Raw genomic sequence first — 18871 nt, 5'->3', positions numbered from 1 at the left:
ACCAGAGAGAACAATATTCTGGATCACTGCTACACCACAGTCAGCGATGCATATCACGCGGCCCCCCCGCACTGCACTGGGCCTCTCCGATCACAAAGCAGTGGAATAGTGAAGCTGTGGGGGACCTGCAGGCAGGTTTGGACTGTACAGACTGGGATGCTTTCAGGACTGCCACCAAAAGTCTGGATGAGTATACAGAGGCTGTGACGTCATAACAATGACAAACCCTGGTTCATAGCTAAACTCAGACTCAGCTAAGGTTGCAAAAGGAGGATGCGCTCCGGAGTGGGGACAGGGACAGGTTTAAGAAGTCGAAGTACAGCTTAAGCAAGGCGGTGAGGGAAGCTTCACAACAGTACTCAGAGAAACTCCAAGACCAGTTCTCAGCTAATAGCCCTTTTAAGATAGAAAACGTGGCACATTTGCTGTAAGGTAAAGGCGGCAATGTGTCTTTCTAAAATGGAGGTGTAATATTCCTTGGCCGCAATTGGGGTAGGCGTAAACATGCGAAGCATGAAGTTGGACAGTGAACAGTGACAACGAATTTGTCTTCAAAATAAGAGCTTTACATTGCACCCCACTGGAGCTTAGAAATGGGTTCTTAGCGGGGGGCTTTTAATTTGAAAGTAGTGACCATTCGTGGCTTGCCGCTACAACAACAAGCAGACACAACCAAACAGCTACAGAGACCGAGGAGATGCTAGCATCTCCTGGACCTCAGCGGCTGTCCAGTTGCTCATCTTAATGTCTGCGGATGAAGTGATGGACTGACTGCTGTGATCAGCTGTTTCCCGGTTTTAAATTTCCCCGGCTGTGGGTCACACAACAGTACGCAATTGCCGGCATATTGACGTCTGGGATTTAGATAGCAATGGAGGCAGAAATAAATGTACCATCCAAGGTGGAAAATTGGCGGACCGAAACACACCCCCAAGTTACCGCCTTCTGTCTCAATCCGCGGACCTAGCCACAAAAAGGACGGCCAACTGGCGGCTTGTTGCCCAGTATAAAAACGGCTTCTTTCTCTCGATCCACCCTGAAGCACTGCGCTGACCAGCTGTCTCCAGTGTTCACAGACATCATCAACACTGGAGACATGTCATGTGCCAGCCTGCTTCAAAGTCTCCACCATCATCCCCGTCCCAAAAAACCCAAGGACCACAGGACTGAATGACTACAGACCCATTGCCCTGACCTCTGTGGCCATGAGGGCATTTGAGCACCTTGTGCTGTCCCACCTCAAATCCCTAACCAACCCCCTCCTGGACCCACTGCAGTTCGCCTACAGAGTAGTGTTAATTTTGGCAGCTATTTTTATATTTAGTTTTAGTCTTAGTCCTGTGTCAAATGTCCTTGTTAGTTTTTATCATATTTAGTCACCTCATTCTGTTTTTATTTATGAAGTTTTAGTCGACTAAAACTCTGAGCATTTTAGTCTTATAATAGTCAAAGAAAGCAGTAATATTTTAGTCTAGTTTTAGACAATCAAAAACTGCTGATATATGTATACACATGGAAATGTCCTGATTTGCAAAATTATTTCTAAACATGGCATGTCAACAACACAGGACACACACACCAATTCCAATCAATAACATGTCTATTAACATGAAATGATTATGTCTGGACCAAAAGGATGAACTGATCTGCAAATATGCCACTTTCTTTCTGAAATGTCAATTTACATTTCCTAAAGATAATCTAACATTCAAATAAATTAAAATATAAATGTACATTTTAAGGTCCATTGTACATTTCAAAGAATAAGCAAACTTGGAGCATTTGCTCTCTTGCAAAAAATGGATCTCTTGGAAAAAATAGACCCCAGAGAGCCAGAGATCTCACATACACCTGAATCAGTCTAGACAACAACACATGTGTGTCTGCGTGTAATTGTTTTCTGTTGTTGAATGTGAACACTGAAAAAGAAAACTTCAATGAATTTTCAAAAGTCTCTAGGAGCCATAAGCCATCACACTAGTGCTTGTTAATCTTAAGAAAAGCACTTCTTTCCAGTGTGTTTCTTGCGCTGTTGCGGCGGCCACTTGACAGGTCACCGCTTAAACTAAAGACCCACTCAGCAGAGGCCTGTGATGCTGGCATTGCCAAAAATTCCAAAGCCAGAGGTTTCAGCAGTCCAACACAGAGCAACTCTGAGAAGTTCAAGACTCCACCGCAGATTCCTCAGCATTATCAGCAGCAGCATGAGACAGCCCTTCTTTGTATTTCTGAATCTCCTGTCTGATATAAGAGGTCTTGGGTCTAAATGGATGAGTGGTGCTGAAAAACCTGAATCTGGGCCGCTTTGCCACTGGCAGATGGGTTGCCTTTGAAGTCTTTGTGTTTTCTTCTTCCTCCTCATCATCAGTCACCTGCAGTCTTGGTAGCATGCTGTTAACAATGTAGTCCTCCCAAGGACGAAATTTTGATTTCAGAGGTGGGGGGGACACAAGTATTTTTAATAAAACTCTAACTCTTTCAGTTCACTGTGTTTTCTAGTAGTTCTTCTAGTTTTCTATTGCTACTTTTAAGTTTACTGTTCACCTTGTTAGTCAACTTCACTCCAACTCAGTACCACCAATTTACACTCATTTGTGGAATATATGGTAAACAGACCTCATTTTATAGAGGAAAAAACTTAGTTTCACAATTCTCATGAGTTTGGATATATAAAATCACATTTGTAATCCGAGGTTTTACTACATTTTTCCCTAAATCTTTCATTGTTGGTGTTTTTTTAAACAGTTGCAGCCTTTCAACATAAAAATAATACATGAAAATAAATGTATCGCTTTGGCATTAAATATAAGCTTTTTAAAAATCTTTGCATTGTTGAGGCTCTACAGTTATAATAATAATAATAGTAATAATACATTTTATTTATCAGCACTTTCAATAAAACTCAAAGACACTACAAGACTATTGAGAGCTTTGTAATTGATGACGAGGATCTTGAAGTGGATATGCTGCTTTATTGGGAGCCAGTGAAGGTGTTGCAGGATGGCTGTAACGCATTTCTTTGAGTACCGTAAATTACCAAATGATAGCCGTGTTTCCCTTTAAGTCTAATTTATTTATTTTTTTCAATCAAGGAGAAGAGGTGTCCACTGACACTGCACGTATTTCTTCTTCGCCTTTTTCACGTGTTGTGCTGCTTTCTGTCAGTTAATATCACATTGATGATCGCCATGGCTCCGCTGCAGCAAAGAAATAAAAAGTACGACTTGAAATTTTACATTTCTGTCGTAAAATATGCAGAGGAAAACTCGGGAGAAGCAGCCGATAGACGTTTCTCTGCCGCCCCCAAGAGAGGGAGAGACTGGCGAAAAAATAAAACTGAGCTTCAGCGTCTGTCCAAGGAGGACAGCAACAGGGCCAGGCTGCCTGGTGGAGGGAGGAAGAAGGCTAGCGAGGAGCCTGAGATAAACATGCGGGAATGAGTTATTAGCAAACGGGCACGCCACGAGAGAGTGTCCCGCAAAATGATCAGGGTGAAACAAATGTACGCCACCGTGAGTGACAGCAGAGATGAGGAGTTTCCTCCGCCACAACAACTTCACTTGCAGAGGACACACAACTGTTGAATTAAACGCCTGGTCCCAATTAAACGCCGGGTCTGTTAAGTGATTGAAACAAATAAATGCCCCGGCTATTATTTGGTAATTTACATCCTGGCTGCGCCTAATTACCAAACACACATACACACACTCACACACACACAATCACATACGCACATACGCACATGGACACCGATTCAAACATTAATGTAAATTAAATCTCTGATATAACAATCCTTCTAGCGGACGTGTCCCAGGCAGAACAAACGCCCAATTTACAGTGGCAGATAAATAAGGACCCCTGGGCAGCTGAAAAAGTGCAGGGGGACGACCAATCACACAAGAAACAGGGGACATGTCCCCTGTGTCCCCCCACAAAATTACGTCCGTGAGTCCTCCGCCTTTTTTAGAAGATTCTTGATTTCCTCATCATCATTTTCCACAAGAGCTTCAGTTGATACTCTGGGGTCAACGAAACAAGCAGCTGCAGCAAGAGGAGAGAACTTGCTGGCCGTGACATCAAGGAAACAGATGAAGTGTTGCTCCATATTTGCACTCATCCTCTGTGCCAGTGTAGCTGCTTCCCTGTTGCTCCTGGCATGAACGAGGGAGAACTCAGACAGGTGATTCCTCAAGTCCAATAGTGCAGACACAGCAAGGGATAGGGAACTGGTGTCACTTTCCAGCACCTTTGTGTGTTCTGCAAATGGTAAGAGAAAGTCTTTGAGGATAGCCACCTTCTGCCTGTCACTGGGTAGCAGGCCTTCCCAGTTCATGGTGTCAGCTACCAATGTAAGATGGTCCCTCACTTCCAGAACACAAGACATCATCAAATGCATACTGGACCATCTGGTTGGACAGTCTTTGAAGAGGAGGAGTCTACACTGTTGCAGTAACCGCTCTGTGGCAGCAGATGATTTGCAAAACAGTTTGACCAGGTTCCTGACTTTGTCCAGCAGACGTTTGATTGTGGGTTCCTTCTGGATCATGTTAACAACCAGCTGAAGGGTATAGACCACACAGGGGGTCCTCTCCAAGGTTCAAAATCCATACCTAATAAAAAGTGGAACGCAGAACACACAGACTTTTCATAAATCCTCCCAGAAGAATTGATCTCATACATTAGCACATAATTTATCACCACACAATATATAAAAAATGCTGATTACAGATCAAACTTTAGGAGAAGTATCTAAAACAGTGAATAGTCACAGTATCTGGGAAGACTGTGCATTGGGTTTTGTGTTAGGCACAAACATCACGTGAACAAGCATTTTAAAATACATAAATATAAATGACAAACATCATGCAGACTAACCTTTTGTCTTCTTCTCCCTCTACATCATCACTATCCTGGAGACTGTCCTGCTCAGAAGAACTGGTGTCCTCCGCAAGGTTGGGATGAAAAGCAGCAACCATGTTGCTTCCATTATCCGTAATAATAGTGAGAATTTTTTTTTGGGATCCCCCATTCTTCTGTACACTCCTCCACAAGAGCAGCGATAGCCATAGGAGTATGTGTTCAGCCTTATTATCCTGGGAGTTAAAATAACAAGCACTGACTGGCAAGAAAGGATGCTGAGGGCCCCTTTTTAGTCCATATGTCCAAGCCGATGATTATTTTGCGTGCCATTAACAGTCTGAAAAATACGGTTAGCTGATGTTGGCCTCACCTGTTGTCACTAATGCTGCGGGATGTCCAGTAAAAGACAGATGCCGCTGAAGTTGATTTCAAGAATTTTTACTGTAGAGGCTTCGTCACCATTCACAGCATATCCACACGCAATCACCCACAGCAGTTTCCAAAGTGCATTAATGTGGTTCTGAAATGAAAATAACAAACATTGTTGAATATTTACCTAATAATTATAAATTCACCCATATGCATATTTAAATTAGAGCAACATTAATCCAATGATATAACATAGAAGAATAAGAAACCTTGATCTGCATGATATTAAACATAAACATGCATGTGGATGCATTGAGATAAAAAGGTATAAAACTCCCACACAATAGTAAGAAAATGGGTGACAGGCTCCAAAACGTCACACATGAACTAACAAACTTTACTTAATAGGACCACAACAATTACCAGTCCCATTTACACCTAATGTTAGCACTAGTAGCTATTAGCATGTGTAGCACACACACAGAGGAACTTCCAGGCATGCAAGAGTTGAAAATGAAACCATTTACTGGTCTCTCTCAAGCTGGAAATACAGAGGAATGGGCACATCAGCACAACATGGCTACATGGCATGCAGGATAATAACGTGGACTGAGCAACATGCGCTATTAATGTTCACATTTCCTCTAATATTAACAGAAACCAACGCTTTTACTACGATATGCAAACATACACACTGATAATATTCTGCACACTCACACAGTCAATATTTTAGCATGCTACAGGTTATAACTCTACTGCTTTCCTCGTTAGCGATGTACTCAGTGAAGCACTGTTTAACACACAGTTAACTTGCAAAACTCCACTGTAATTCTCGTAGACGGTCCGTTAATCTTGCACCCTTACTGTACATTGGTGTTGCTACGTTTATACCTCTTTTCATCACTTATGCTCACCTGGAAATACAGAGGAACACATCAGCACAATATGGCTACATGGCATGCAGGATAATAACGTGGACTGAGTAACATACATGCCCACCTAAGTCACATACAAAGGACCCCTGCTGCCCAAGGTGCCTGAGTGCATTCCTCATTATAACCACCCATTTATCAACTAAAATATTATTGTTGCGGTTGCAACTGACAATATGTCAGTGTATGACTGGACAAAATAAAAACAAAATGATAAATAAATCAGAATGGGGGGTGTACACTGCCCATAAATCTGCCCAACATTACTGTGGGTCCCACACATGCCATCAACATTACAATAGAGCTAAGTGCGGTCTCCAACTTGCACTCTCACAGTCCTGACTTGGTCATCTGATCCAGGGAGGACTTGTGAAACCCGTCCCACTGGCCAGAGTGCTTGGGGCAACTGTGGGTCTACAATCATGACCGTGGTGCCAACCTGGAGATCTGGTGCTTTTGTCTGCCATTTCTGACGTGCTTGGAGATCAGGCAGTTAGTACTTCTGGAAGTTTCTCCAGAAATGGTCTGCCAGCAACTGACTGTGCCTCCATCTCCGCCGAGTCAACATTTCAGACTCCGGATACACGACCTTTAGGAGTAACGCGTCTGGCCGCCACATCAGGAGAGAATTTGGGGTTACCTGGTCCGAGTCAGAGATGTCTGAGGACGTATAACCAAGCGGTTTCAAGTTGAGCATCAACTCAATCTCAATGTGGACCGTCCTCAGGACCTCTTCCGTCACTGACTGAACACCAAGGGTGACCTGTAGGAACACAAGCCCTTTCGTCTCTGATTCTCAAAGAGGTCCTGTTTTGGCCATGATTACCTTTCAGCCAAATTGACTCGTCTTTCCAGCATATGGGCCTGAAAGCCCCTCACCTCTTGACCTGGCAGACCCTTCTCCTCTCCACCAAGCAGGAGGATGTTGTTTTTCTGGCTATAAACACGCCATCTGAGACTTTCTTTTAGTAATTTACAACAAAGAACCACATCTGGTTCTTCCCCCCCCCTCAAAAGAAGATGCACTCCTTTTCCTTAGGTCAAACAAGGTCAAGCACAATAGAGTCTTCTCTCTCCAGATCAGAAGACAGATGGTGGGGGGAAGGTTAGTGGGGAAACCTAATCCGGGTTTTAACAGAAAGTTCTTTTCTTTTTGATTTTTAATATATCGTTAAGGTATCACCGCCTGATCCAGAAGAAGTTGAATTAGTTTAAGAATCAGAACTTAACTACTTATTAAGTAGTGTATCTTCTACAGACCCGTAGAGCTTGCTTGAGGGAGCGGATCTCCCTTTCCCAGCAACCACCAAGGTTTGGCGTGCTTGGGGGATAGAAGGCGAGTTGGTTGGTAAGTTGGGATTGAACTTCAGGCCGGAGAGCCGTGAAAGTTTCCTTCAGCTCTCGTATCCTTCAGCTCTCGTTTCCTTCAGCTCTCGTTTCCTTCAGCGTCTCCTTCAGCTCTTGTTCTCCTCCCCTGAAGTTCATCCCCTGGTCGGACAAAACGGTTTTCCTCGCCAAGCCACAAAGCGCCAGAGTGCCATCAGGTAAGAGTCAGCATCTATGCTGCTGAGGAGATCAATGTACACTGCACTCGTAGTCATACATTTAAAGAGAATGCCCCATCTCTTTTCGCTCTTGCGACCGATCTTAATCTCATAGGGGCCGAAACTGTCTTCTCCAGTGGAGTAAAATGCAGGCTTGTGGAGGTCCAGTCTCGCAGAGGGTAGGTCAGCCATTCTAAGAATCTGGGGGGTTCCACGCCATTGTTGACAGTCAGCACACTCTCGCTGATGAAATTGCATAGCTTCTCTGCCACGGATGACCCAATATTATCGGCGACCTTCAGCGAATTCTCGCTCTGGGCCAGGGTGAAATAACTTATCGTCAAAGTCTTGGGGGTCAGGCACAATTGGATGACTGACTAGCCTTTGATGCGTCTTGGGCCGGCGCTGTAGTGGTGAGGCCACAGACTAGGGTTTTCCGGAGTTCATCTCCTTCTGCAGGTGAAGTGACTGGTTTCTTAGGCCACTGCTCACAAGCCCCTTGTAGGCATTATGGTCCCTGGTACCACCGACTCTGCGTGCCTAGCTCGGCAAGAATTTTCCCATGGGTTATATCATTGGCGGTATTTCTTGAGGTGTCCACATAGCACCATGAATCACAGTCCGTTAGATCTTGGATCTCTGCCACCCTTGTGCCGACGACTACCTTCAACCTGCACGAGTCAAATTGGAGCCACGTGCGGACCGTGGTGGAGTCGGACTAGAAGATGGTTTGGCGGATGGGTAGAGAGAGCTCCATCCAGAGCACCTTAGCTAACTGCTCCCCAGTAAATGCAGCACACAGCTCCAGACGATGATTGCTGCTTCCTAGGTGCTACTCTCGAACGTAGCTGCCAAGAATGCCACCTCAACCTTGCCACTAGACCCCTCTGTTCTGAGATAGGCCACTGAGCCATAAGCCCTTTCCGATGCGTCACAAAACACGTGGATATCTCTGGCGCTGGTGAGGGAAGCCATATCCTGACTGCTGTAGCACCTTGGAAGGGCTATCTGCTGCAGGTCTGGCAACTCACTCTCCCACCTTCTCCATGACTGGAGGAGATCTTTGGGTAGCTGGAGGTCGTCCCAGTCTCTCTTCTTACCCCAGAGTTGCTGGACTATCACCTTGGCCCTGGTGGTATATGGGATGATATAGCCCAGCGGGTCATACTGGCTAACCAAGACTCTGTAGATAGTGTGCATGGTAACCTGAGGACAGTCGTGAGATCTGGACTTGTATGACAAAGTATCGGACTGGCAGTGAAGCCCAAGTGCTGATTCTTGAGTTTCTGATTGCCCTTGTGCAATCCAGCATTCAGTACTATCTGACTTTGCCTCAGGGGGAAGATGGTGTATCACTGACGGGACATTGCTCGCCCATTGACGCAAGTCGAAACCTCCTTCAGCTAGATGGTTCCTAAGCTGGTCCACAAGTGCTTTGGCCTCCTCCTCCAAAGTCAGACCCAACATGCAGTTGTCCACATAGAAGGATTTTTCGATTGCCTCCCTGGCAGCATCCCCTGAGTAGCTGCTGTCCCTGGCATATTGTTGAAGGGCGAATTTTGCACAGCAGGGACTGGATGCGGTGCCAAATGGGAGGACACGCCACCCATAAACATTGGGCGGTTCTTCGTGCTTCATATGAGAAAATCTTAGCAGTGGCCTGTCCTCAAGGAGGAGCCTCACCTGATGAAACATCCCGCAGATGTCACTGCTGATGCCAACGAAATGTTCTCTGAATCTGAGGAGAACTGAGAGCAGAGATGGATTTAGTGTGGGCCCAGGGCGCAGGAGTTTGTTGAGGTTATTTCCTCGGAACTGGAAGGAGCAATTGAACACTATGCGGTTGTTGCCGTTATGTTGCACCATATGGTGTGGGACGTACCAGCTAATAGCGGTGTCCTCTTCAGCACCAGGTGCTAGTTTGACCACATAGCCAGCTTGCTCTAGCTTCATGATTTTGGCCTTGTGGGCTTGGGCAGCCTCTTCTCAATGCTTCTTAACTGTGGGAGCACAACTTCTTTTGGCGCTCATAACTGAGGCATGTTCTTGGCATGCAAGAGGGGGGTTGCATACCGTCGAACTCGACCCTCACAGGTTTGGCCCCGAGAAGGTCTATGGCCTCTTGGTCTTGACGCGATCTGGCCAAAGCCTTCTCATGGCGCCATGGTAACACGTCCATCTGCCACAGCCTTGCGACCTGACTGTACAGGTCTGCAGATGAGGCAAGAGTGGAGGTAAAAAGGCACTGCCGCTCAATGAAACCATGCCTCAACTCCTGTGCGGGGCCCTGCAGGGTCCATCCAAGGTGCATCTTAATGGCGGCTGGCCCTCCCAGTGGCCCAAGATAAACTGGTTCCACTGGTGTTATCAAGTGGGGGTAATCCGATCCAATGAGTAATAATGGCTGTGCCTCGACGATATGCTGCAATGGCAATCCCTTAAGGTGGCGAAACTTGCGTCGCGAAGAACTGACAGGGAGGGTGTGCTTGGCCAGACCCAACTGTTTCACAGTGAATGCTCCCCAGATGTGGTACAGTCTCTCAGGTTCTGTAGCAGGACAGATGGTGAATGAGACTCCCGCCTCACGAATAACCTGTAGTTCCTGTTGCACTGTGCTCAGGGTTATGTGCTCTGATTGTCCCCTGAGCCCAAGTAGCTGTGCAGCTGCATGGAGGAGGACGGTGTTTTGTGATCCGTCGTCCAGGATCGCAAATTCCTCCATGGTCTTGTCTCCGTTCCTCAACAGGACCTTACTGAGCTTCAAGAGGACCTTGTGACCTGCGGCCAGCCTGTCAACTTTGTCCTTAGTGGCAGGAGCTTTTGACTGTGCACCGATGCCGAGAAGTAAAACCACTGTACTTCTCTACATCTGTGCCGAGAAGAACAGTGGTTGTCCAGACAGCCTGCTTAAGCTCCTTTCGCTGGTCTCGACTCTTTGCCAGGAGCTCCTTCCTTAACCCTCCTGTTAGTTCATTTGTCAGGAACAGCAATGATGTTCCCGGGTCAATTCGACCCGGTGCATGTTTAATTATCCAAAAGATGTCCAAAACCCAAAAAATCCTAATAAGCATTGTTAATATTTCATTACTAACTCCATTACTAACTATTACTAACTATCAATATTTAGTGCAATGGTGTTCCTAACCTCTCACTGGTAATGGTTCAATTAGGATAATTCACTCGCGTTTCATAAAAAAATACATGTCCAAACTTTTTTTTAATGTTTCACCACTTTATTACTTTTGAAAGACCAACCTATAAAACACAATAGTTTTAGAGACATAACATTTAAATTTTGTTTTACAAACATGCACTGTTTGTGAACCAAAAATGAACAAAATAACAAGCAATAGCAATATGAACAAAGTGTGTGTGTGTATGAATTTTGCACATTTCGCACAGGTCATGCTTGTCTTGACATCATCAGATGGCCTGCAGAGCTGGCACCTCTTCCTCTTCCTTTTTCCCCCAGCAGCAACCTAGAAACAAGAGGACCATGATTACTTTACTATGATGACAGCTACTACTTTTTGCTGATCCTAAGACACACACAACATGCTCTCATACACTTATACACACAAATGCACACACATACACACACACACACACACACACTTACTTACCTCACGCACTGGTGTACTAGGTGCGGTCCTCTCCTGGATCTCCCTCACTGTGGCTGCAGCGGCTGGGGTCCTTGGCAGGTGCTGCCTTCGTTGGATGTGCGGTGTCACAAGCGCCCTCCCCAGCTCCTCAAGAAAGATGCGTCTCTTGTACAGCTTTGACACATTCCACTCAGGAAAGATCTCAGTCCAGATGACAAACGCATTGTAGGATGATACATCGATCATGTTATAAAATGCCATTTCGAAATGGCATCACTGCCGCTTCTTAAGGCAACACAACCTTCTCACTTTTGAAAATTTTATTAACCTCAGTATTTTAAGATTTTTTTTAAATGTTTAAATAATCATGTGTCAACACTGTTTTCTGAAGTGGCCATCAGGTGTCAGAGCTCTCACAGAGCGACCACACGAGCATCCACTTGTGGTGATTGTCTCATCCCACTACGCAAGACTTCTTTAGGCCAGTCTGCTCTCTCTGTAAAGGGGGCCAAACTCTGGAACTCTCTGCCCACTGAGTTAAAACTAGAGACCAATAGTAAAGCTTTTAACAAAGGAATCAAACAGTGGCTAAAATCTTATCAATAGTGCACACATGAATAGTTCTTAACTGGTTTACTGCTTGCTCATATTGCCTCTGCTCTGTTGCCTTTTATGTCCCTTATTTGAAACTTGCTTGTATTTCTTTGATTTCTTTTTTCTCTCGTTTTGTTGCTGTTTTTTTTTTTTTTTTTTTTTTTTTCTCCTATCTTTGCCTGTTTTTTTCTTTTTCCATTCTTATTATTTTAATTGCCCTATTTTCTAACTGCTCTATCTTTTCAAAAGCTGCCTATGGACAAGTGTTGTGAATTAGCACTTGTGCTAAAACACTTAAACAATGCATATGGTTTGTCCAATGTAATTGCTATGTACATTTCAAATAAACATTTAAAAAAAAAAAAAAAAAAAGATGACCAATGGCCAGCGCGCAGTCATTCGCTTGGTGCTGTAGGACCCTGTTACTTTGTCCAAGTTGTCAACCCCCCCTTTGGTGGCATTGTAATCCAGGCTCATGCTTGGTTTCTGGTCCTCTCTTGTGCTGATTTCAGCATTTTTGTGCAGAGTGCTCATGAGCACAACATTTTTTCCCTTTTTGGGGCAGTAAGACACTAGGGCTGTGGTGTCTGTGAAGGCAAACATGAAAGATTGAGGGGCCCTGTTCTTGATTACCAGCAGCTCAGCAGGGAGTTCATCCCTGTTCTTTTGGACAGTTCCGACCATTGTGAGCTTTCGCTTTAGAAGCTCCTGACCCAAGTTGTATTTTGTGAAAACATTGTCACAGGTTATGTTGTGCCCCCTGAGACCCTGTGCCATGTCAAGCATGACCCTTGTGCCCTGATTCCTCTCCGGGGCTCCTCCAACCGGCTTTCCAGTGTAAACCTGCATGTTGGATGCATAGCTGGTCTTTGCATCACATGCTGCCTAGATTTGTATTCCCTATTTAGCTGGTTTGGAAGGCATGTATTGCCTAAATGGGCAGCAACCTCTGAATGCCACCAGCCTTTTATCCACTGTGATATTAGGGCCTGGGTTATAGAGTAGTGGAAGTTGCTCTACCCACTTGTACCACACTGTCCTAATAGCTGCCAGCTTGTCTCTCTCTCGTCTGCCAGCCCTTGTCTCTCGCTTATCAAATCGGATTATTCTGGAGAAAATGTGAAAAGTCTCCAGTGACATTTTGGCTTGAAATATAGCCCTGCCTGTCTCTGCATCCCACAGACTGGCTGTCGATTCATCCTTCGACTTATAGACCCCAGCCAGGATGAGGACTCCCAAATACGCATCTAAATGTGTTTTGTCCAGCTCCTTCCACTTTTCCCCCAAAACATGCCTCCCTTCTAGATTAGTAAATTCCAGAATGATTTTCTGGATTGAATCAGGCATGACCTGCTCAAAAGCTGACTTGATGTCTGTCACACGAGTCACTGCCATCCTAGTGGGCCCTGGCACTGTCTTTATTATGTTTTCAGCAGACAGTTTTGCCTGACGCATATTTGGGGATGAAGACCACTGTATTTCGCCTTTTTTTGACGTGAATGTCTTGCTTGGAGGAATAGTAATAGCAATTCCCTCATCTGGTTCAAAATCAGAATCATTAGAATCAGAATTGAACTCAAGATGGTCTTCATCTTCAGACACATCCTCCTCTATTTCACTGTCATGATCAAAGATGAATTCCAGAGCACCCTGACATGTCATCATTTTGCTTCTGCTGCTCATTTTGTAAAGCTCTGACTGACAGAGTGGAATGTTGGTAGGACTCCCATGCAGAGAATCTTTTATATGTTTTGCCCCTCCCCTGCTGAGTGTCCACTGAATGTGGGTGGAGTTTTCCCGCAAGAACATAAATGGTTCCTGTCAAAAGTCATAACAACTACACTTTCTCGCACCCGCACCTGCAATTTCTCACACTCTCGTTGAGAGAATAGGGAGAAAGAGGGGATGGGGGAATTTGTGTGTGTATGTGTGTCTGTCTGTCTGTCTGTCTGTCTGTGTCTGTGTGTGATTGGGGTGAAATATGTCTCACAGTTGCAAATAAAGAAACAGTCTGATATTTGTGACACCCTTTTACCTCCAGTTTGACTGCTGGGTCAAATTGACCCGAACAGTATCTATGTGATATAAACATGCAGGGGGTGGTTGCAAATATGTGAGATGAACCATTTTCATTGTATATGTTGATTACACTAATTAAGGCAAGCAGAAGAAGTTTCATACTGAAAAAATACTTTTAACTATTTTTCCTAGATCTTCAAACTTTAAAACGGGTCAATTTGACTCATAACTTAACAGGAGGGTTAAGCTGTTAGTGAACCTTGTGTTATACTCTTGTACCTGAATCTCAAATTCCAGCCAGCCTGCCAGATCAAGCAGAGTGGGAATGGGCATCCGGTGCGGGTGGATTAAACAGCGGAAGCTGGATCTTAAGTCATGTGGGAGTTTCCCCAGCAGTCTTGAGATGTGTGAGCCACACTCAAGTTCCACCTTACCTTTTCTACCCAGCTACACTAACATACCCACCAGTGAGTGCACTCGCAAAGCGAACAGCCTGAAGGCTTTGATGTCACCACTGGCAATATTCAGGCCATCCATCCATTCAGCAATCCGCTGAAGGGCTAACTGGTGCGGCTGCCTGTACTGCTTGTTAAGAGTGGCCATCGTGTCAGAATAGGTGTACTTTGAGTTACAGTAGGAGTCGGTGACCAATAGAGCTTCTTCCACCTTGAGATGATCCATAAGGATCTGGAATTTGGATCTCTCATTAGCGTCGTCAGGGCAATTTTCATCAGTGAGAACTCTCTGGGGTTTGGGTGAGTATGGTCGGAGTGGGTCTCTTATACAGCCTCAAATGGTTACTCTGAGATGGGGGACTCTGTGATCTAAGTTGGGAGCACCCATGGTGGGCGGGGGACGATGAGCGTTCGAGCTAACAAGAGCGATGAGAGTCTCGGTGGTGAGTGGAGTCTCCCTGTCTAGGTGTCTCCTGCTGACCATCAGCACTGGGCGAACGTGAATAGGAAGCGTCCTGACGGGAGTGGGATGACTTGATGATTTCTTTATGTTGTGTGTGTGTGTAGAAATATATATATATATATATATATATATATATATATATATATATATATATATATATATATATAAAAATAATAGTCACTGTTTGTTTATTGTTTATTGTCTTCAATGCATGCACCTTATTCACCAAGACTAATTCCTCACTGGTGTAAAATCCTTCTTGGTGATAAATCTGTTTCTGATTCTGATAACAGTTAACTGTCAGGCAGGTGCTAGAAGGAGGACTCAGAAGCAAAGGGGCGAACGGTTCAGACAAGCTTTATTTCAGGACCAACTGTCCCCTCGTCGAAAGGAGCGATAAATCAAACAGGCTATAAACACTTTCTGAATCTATGGCAGTCAAACAGGAACAAGAAAAGAACAAGAAAAATCACTCTCACGAGGAAAACTAGGACTACTGTCTACACTGATCTAAATACCAAAAATCTTATGAAACATTAAACAACAAAAATTCACTCACCATGAGGAAAAACATCAAAATTAACTAAACTTCACTAAGGCTGAAAAGGATACAAAGAAAAAGGCACTCCAACGGAGGCGAGCAAGGCTACAAACAGAAATCTAGCTCAAAAAGGCTGACCAAAAAATTACAAACAAAAGATCACTCTTTCTCAGAGGCAAACAGAACATCTAGAACAAACTTGAAACTTAGCGTGGCGCTGGCAAGACTTTGAAGGAAGGCTGGATGTACACAGACAGTGACGAACGAAATACTCTGGCGACGAGGACAGGGGAAGACAAAGACTATATACACATGAGGTGGGATGGCACAGGTGGAAACAATCAGGGATCAGGGGAGATGCCAGACCGGTGACACAGGAGAAAGGGCAAGTGACCTGAAACAAGAGGAGAGTTAGTTTTCAAAATAAAACCGGAAATTCACAGGACAAAAACCCAAGACAGGACATCCCTCACCGCGGTGCGACATTAACAGTATATACATACAGTAAAACAGTCTCTTATAATCATGATCTATGGGGAAAATCTTTTTGGGCTTTGGAAATGTTTTGCTGCAATACAACAGATGACCATTGGGCCAGATTGGAAGCAAGACTGACAAGAGTGGCACCCTCCCAATCCTGGTTAGGGCAGCCAGTTTGTCACCTGGGAAGCAAAACTCAAGTTAATAAAAACAAGCAAAAGTCTTGCTGCTGCTTGAAAATCTGCAAAAATAAAATATGAGTTATACTTCAATTAAAAAAAGTGTCATACCTTTTCTCTGACATACCTGTGAATCCTGAGCTTTATCAGAAAAAAATCATCATAATAGACACAGTAAAGTTAAATTTGAAGGAGCAAATTGGCTGAACAATTAATGTTGCACAAAAATCTCAAATACAAGACAAATACAAGCTCTTCGTGTTATTGTGTTTTTAACACATACCTGTAACTGTGGTCACACCGGATTATGTAATTATCGTGGGAACTCCTTGGTCTCGCAACTCCAGCTGCCTCAACTCAAAACGCAGCCGGTGGGGGTTGCCAGACGACTGTTGACCGAGCAAAACAGCGCCAGAGCCTGAACGCAGACAACCACAACCCCACCACAAGGAAAAAGGCTTAGCTGTGAACAGGATAATTTACTCAGGAGCTATTCATATGTAGGAACATGTCCTTTTTAAACAACTTTATATCACAGGAGATGCGATCTTCAGGTCCACACAGATTTCCCTCTGACCCACTTTCTCTGACACCCTAATGGCCTGACTCTCTCCCTCCCCCTCTCTCCATTCACACTCTGATAGTGAAGAGACAACATGTGCCGGGCAATAAACATTTCTTTGCGAGAAGGGACTGCCGGCTGAGTTCACAAAGGGGGGTTGCCAGACCCCAAAGGATTATCGCTGAAAGTGGGAAGATGACCATTTGTCACCTTAAGTTCCCTCTTACCTGACTTATATAGGGTCTATGTTGACAGACACTGGACATCCGAGACTCAGAAAGGTACCTTTAACATCTGGATATTGTTCACTTTGACGGACTGTTTATAATTCAGTGCGCAGTGGTCACTGGGAAAAACAAGGTCCCAATCTGTTATACCAGGCTTGTCATCAACAGATATCCTCCACATCTGGCATGAGCCATCAAAGTGCCAAAACGTGTGAGTTACGACACCCAACCCAGCCAGAGTGTCTCTACATTCCCAGCAGGAGAAAGGAAGAACTTAATTTGTGTCTTAATGCTAAAAGGGTACTTAAATGTAATCTCATCTTTTGCAGGACAAAATATTCTTAATCAGCTGGATGAGAACCCAAACATACTTTTTTCCCCTGTTTTCTGAGCTCATGGAAACTACAGTTAGTGATTTCAGATTTAATCTTTGAAAGTGTGATGGAGCCACAGCTCCTCCTAGTGGTAAGTCCGGGTATAGTTAAGAGGAGAGTTTCGGAAACGGACGGACTTTATATTTGTACTTATAAATATGATCAACTACCTCCAATGTATATTCTTGTACCAAAAATTAAGCTAACCTTTTTCAAAATGTTTTTAAGCCATCAGTGCTGCTAAAATCGTATGCAATTGTGTGTGTGACTTGTTATAACCAATGACTCCCCTTTTACTTTATTAGGCAATTCCTGTCATGTCCTTTTAATGTTTATGTAACAAAGGTTGATGTAAAGACCATGGTGGATTTAGGTGAATAAGTCGATCGTGATCTTGAAACGTTAAACCGTTATTATATTTCATCAAGTAATAAGTTCGCAATATGAGCTGTAATATGAGCTGTGACGTCACCGGAGGAAGTGACGTGCCAGTCCGCCCTCAATTCTGCCTTCAGCAGAAGTGTTAAAAGAGCAGACTTCACGTTGCTCGCTCTCTCTTCCTCTCTTTTTCGTAACCCCTACCTGCTTAATCTTTTCTACAACACGTTTAAACTTATATTCTTCCAAACTTAATCTCCATACTTTGTTTTTGTTCGCGGCTCCGGACTTTTTCTCCGGAGATTTGAATTGCTTCCAGAACTTCTCCAAAGCAACAAGCGTTATTTTGAAAATAACTTCATTTCGAAACCAAAGCAAGAACGAGATTAACCCTTTTTGTATCCCTTTATATCGCCAAGTATTGCAACTCAGTAAGCCAGAAGAAGCTATTTTATTAAGTAACTAAGACGGACTCGCCAGGCCAGCGTTTCTTTCCCCGTTATTTTTATACAAGATACCTAATTGATATATGTTCGGAGCTCCGCAATAATCAGCTCAAGAAAGAGACTCTGACCAGAACTTGTGATTATTATAAAGTCGGTGCAGTTAACTGCTCAAGAAGCCGTGAAGAAATCCACAGCCTAGAGAAGAAATAGCATCCGATCGTCCCCGGGCAGCCTCCAGCGCACTCAAGCAAGAACACTGCTGGGCCAGGAACTGTCCTCAGGTGAACCGAGACGACATCGCTCTCCAGCGGCTCTGAAACCGCCGCCGCCTCCCTGCACAGAGACGAAGCTGCTCCAGACAGTCCGGAGTCCGGGACCCCGCTCTTCTTCAATCAAAGTAGGCTAAACATTTCACACGACAAGAGTCACACTCGAATGAGATCAGAGTTGGTGTTTGTGGAAGCTTCGAATATATATAGCTTATATATATATATCTCACAAATTCAAAACCCTCCCCATATCGCCTCAATAGAATAAACATTAGTTCATAGTGGTAAATTATCGGTTACTTACACTAAAACCCATCATCGTTTAGAATTCATCTTGTACTCATTTTATTTCACAATTTCTGTTAATGTTGTCACATATTTGAATCATTATTCCACATCCTTTATTCTGCATTTATTTAGTAAATAAACATATATAACCGTATGTCGTTGTCTGTGCTCTTTTAATTTGAAGTGGGAAATCGATGGTATCATGGAAAGAATTCATGACTTCAGAATAGGAGCAAATTGAAATTCAACAGATCAATTTGAGACTGATCTTTTGTGTTCAAGCCAAACT

General features: G+C 44.1%; 1 protein-coding gene across 1 annotated transcript; it reads right to left on the bottom strand.

Annotated features, from left to right (window-relative positions):
* Nucleotides 1–9701: 9701 nt before the first annotated feature.
* Nucleotides 9702–13356, bottom strand: LOC115570454 (uncharacterized). The gene is given in 4 exon segments (XM_030399058.1): nucleotides 9702–10522; nucleotides 11106–11184; nucleotides 11329–11563; nucleotides 12275–13356. Coding segments are annotated over 4 exon segments (2217 nt in total).
* Between the last annotated feature and the right edge of the window lie 5515 nt (nucleotides 13357–18871).

The sequence above is a fragment of the Sparus aurata genome, chromosome 19 (genome assembly GCF_900880675.1).
Source record: "Sparus aurata chromosome 19, fSpaAur1.1, whole genome shotgun sequence".
Lineage (NCBI taxonomy): Eukaryota > Metazoa > Chordata > Actinopteri > Spariformes > Sparidae > Sparus > Sparus aurata.
The sequence above is the reverse complement of the archived record's forward strand: the minus strand, read 5'-3'. Positions and strand labels throughout refer to the sequence as shown.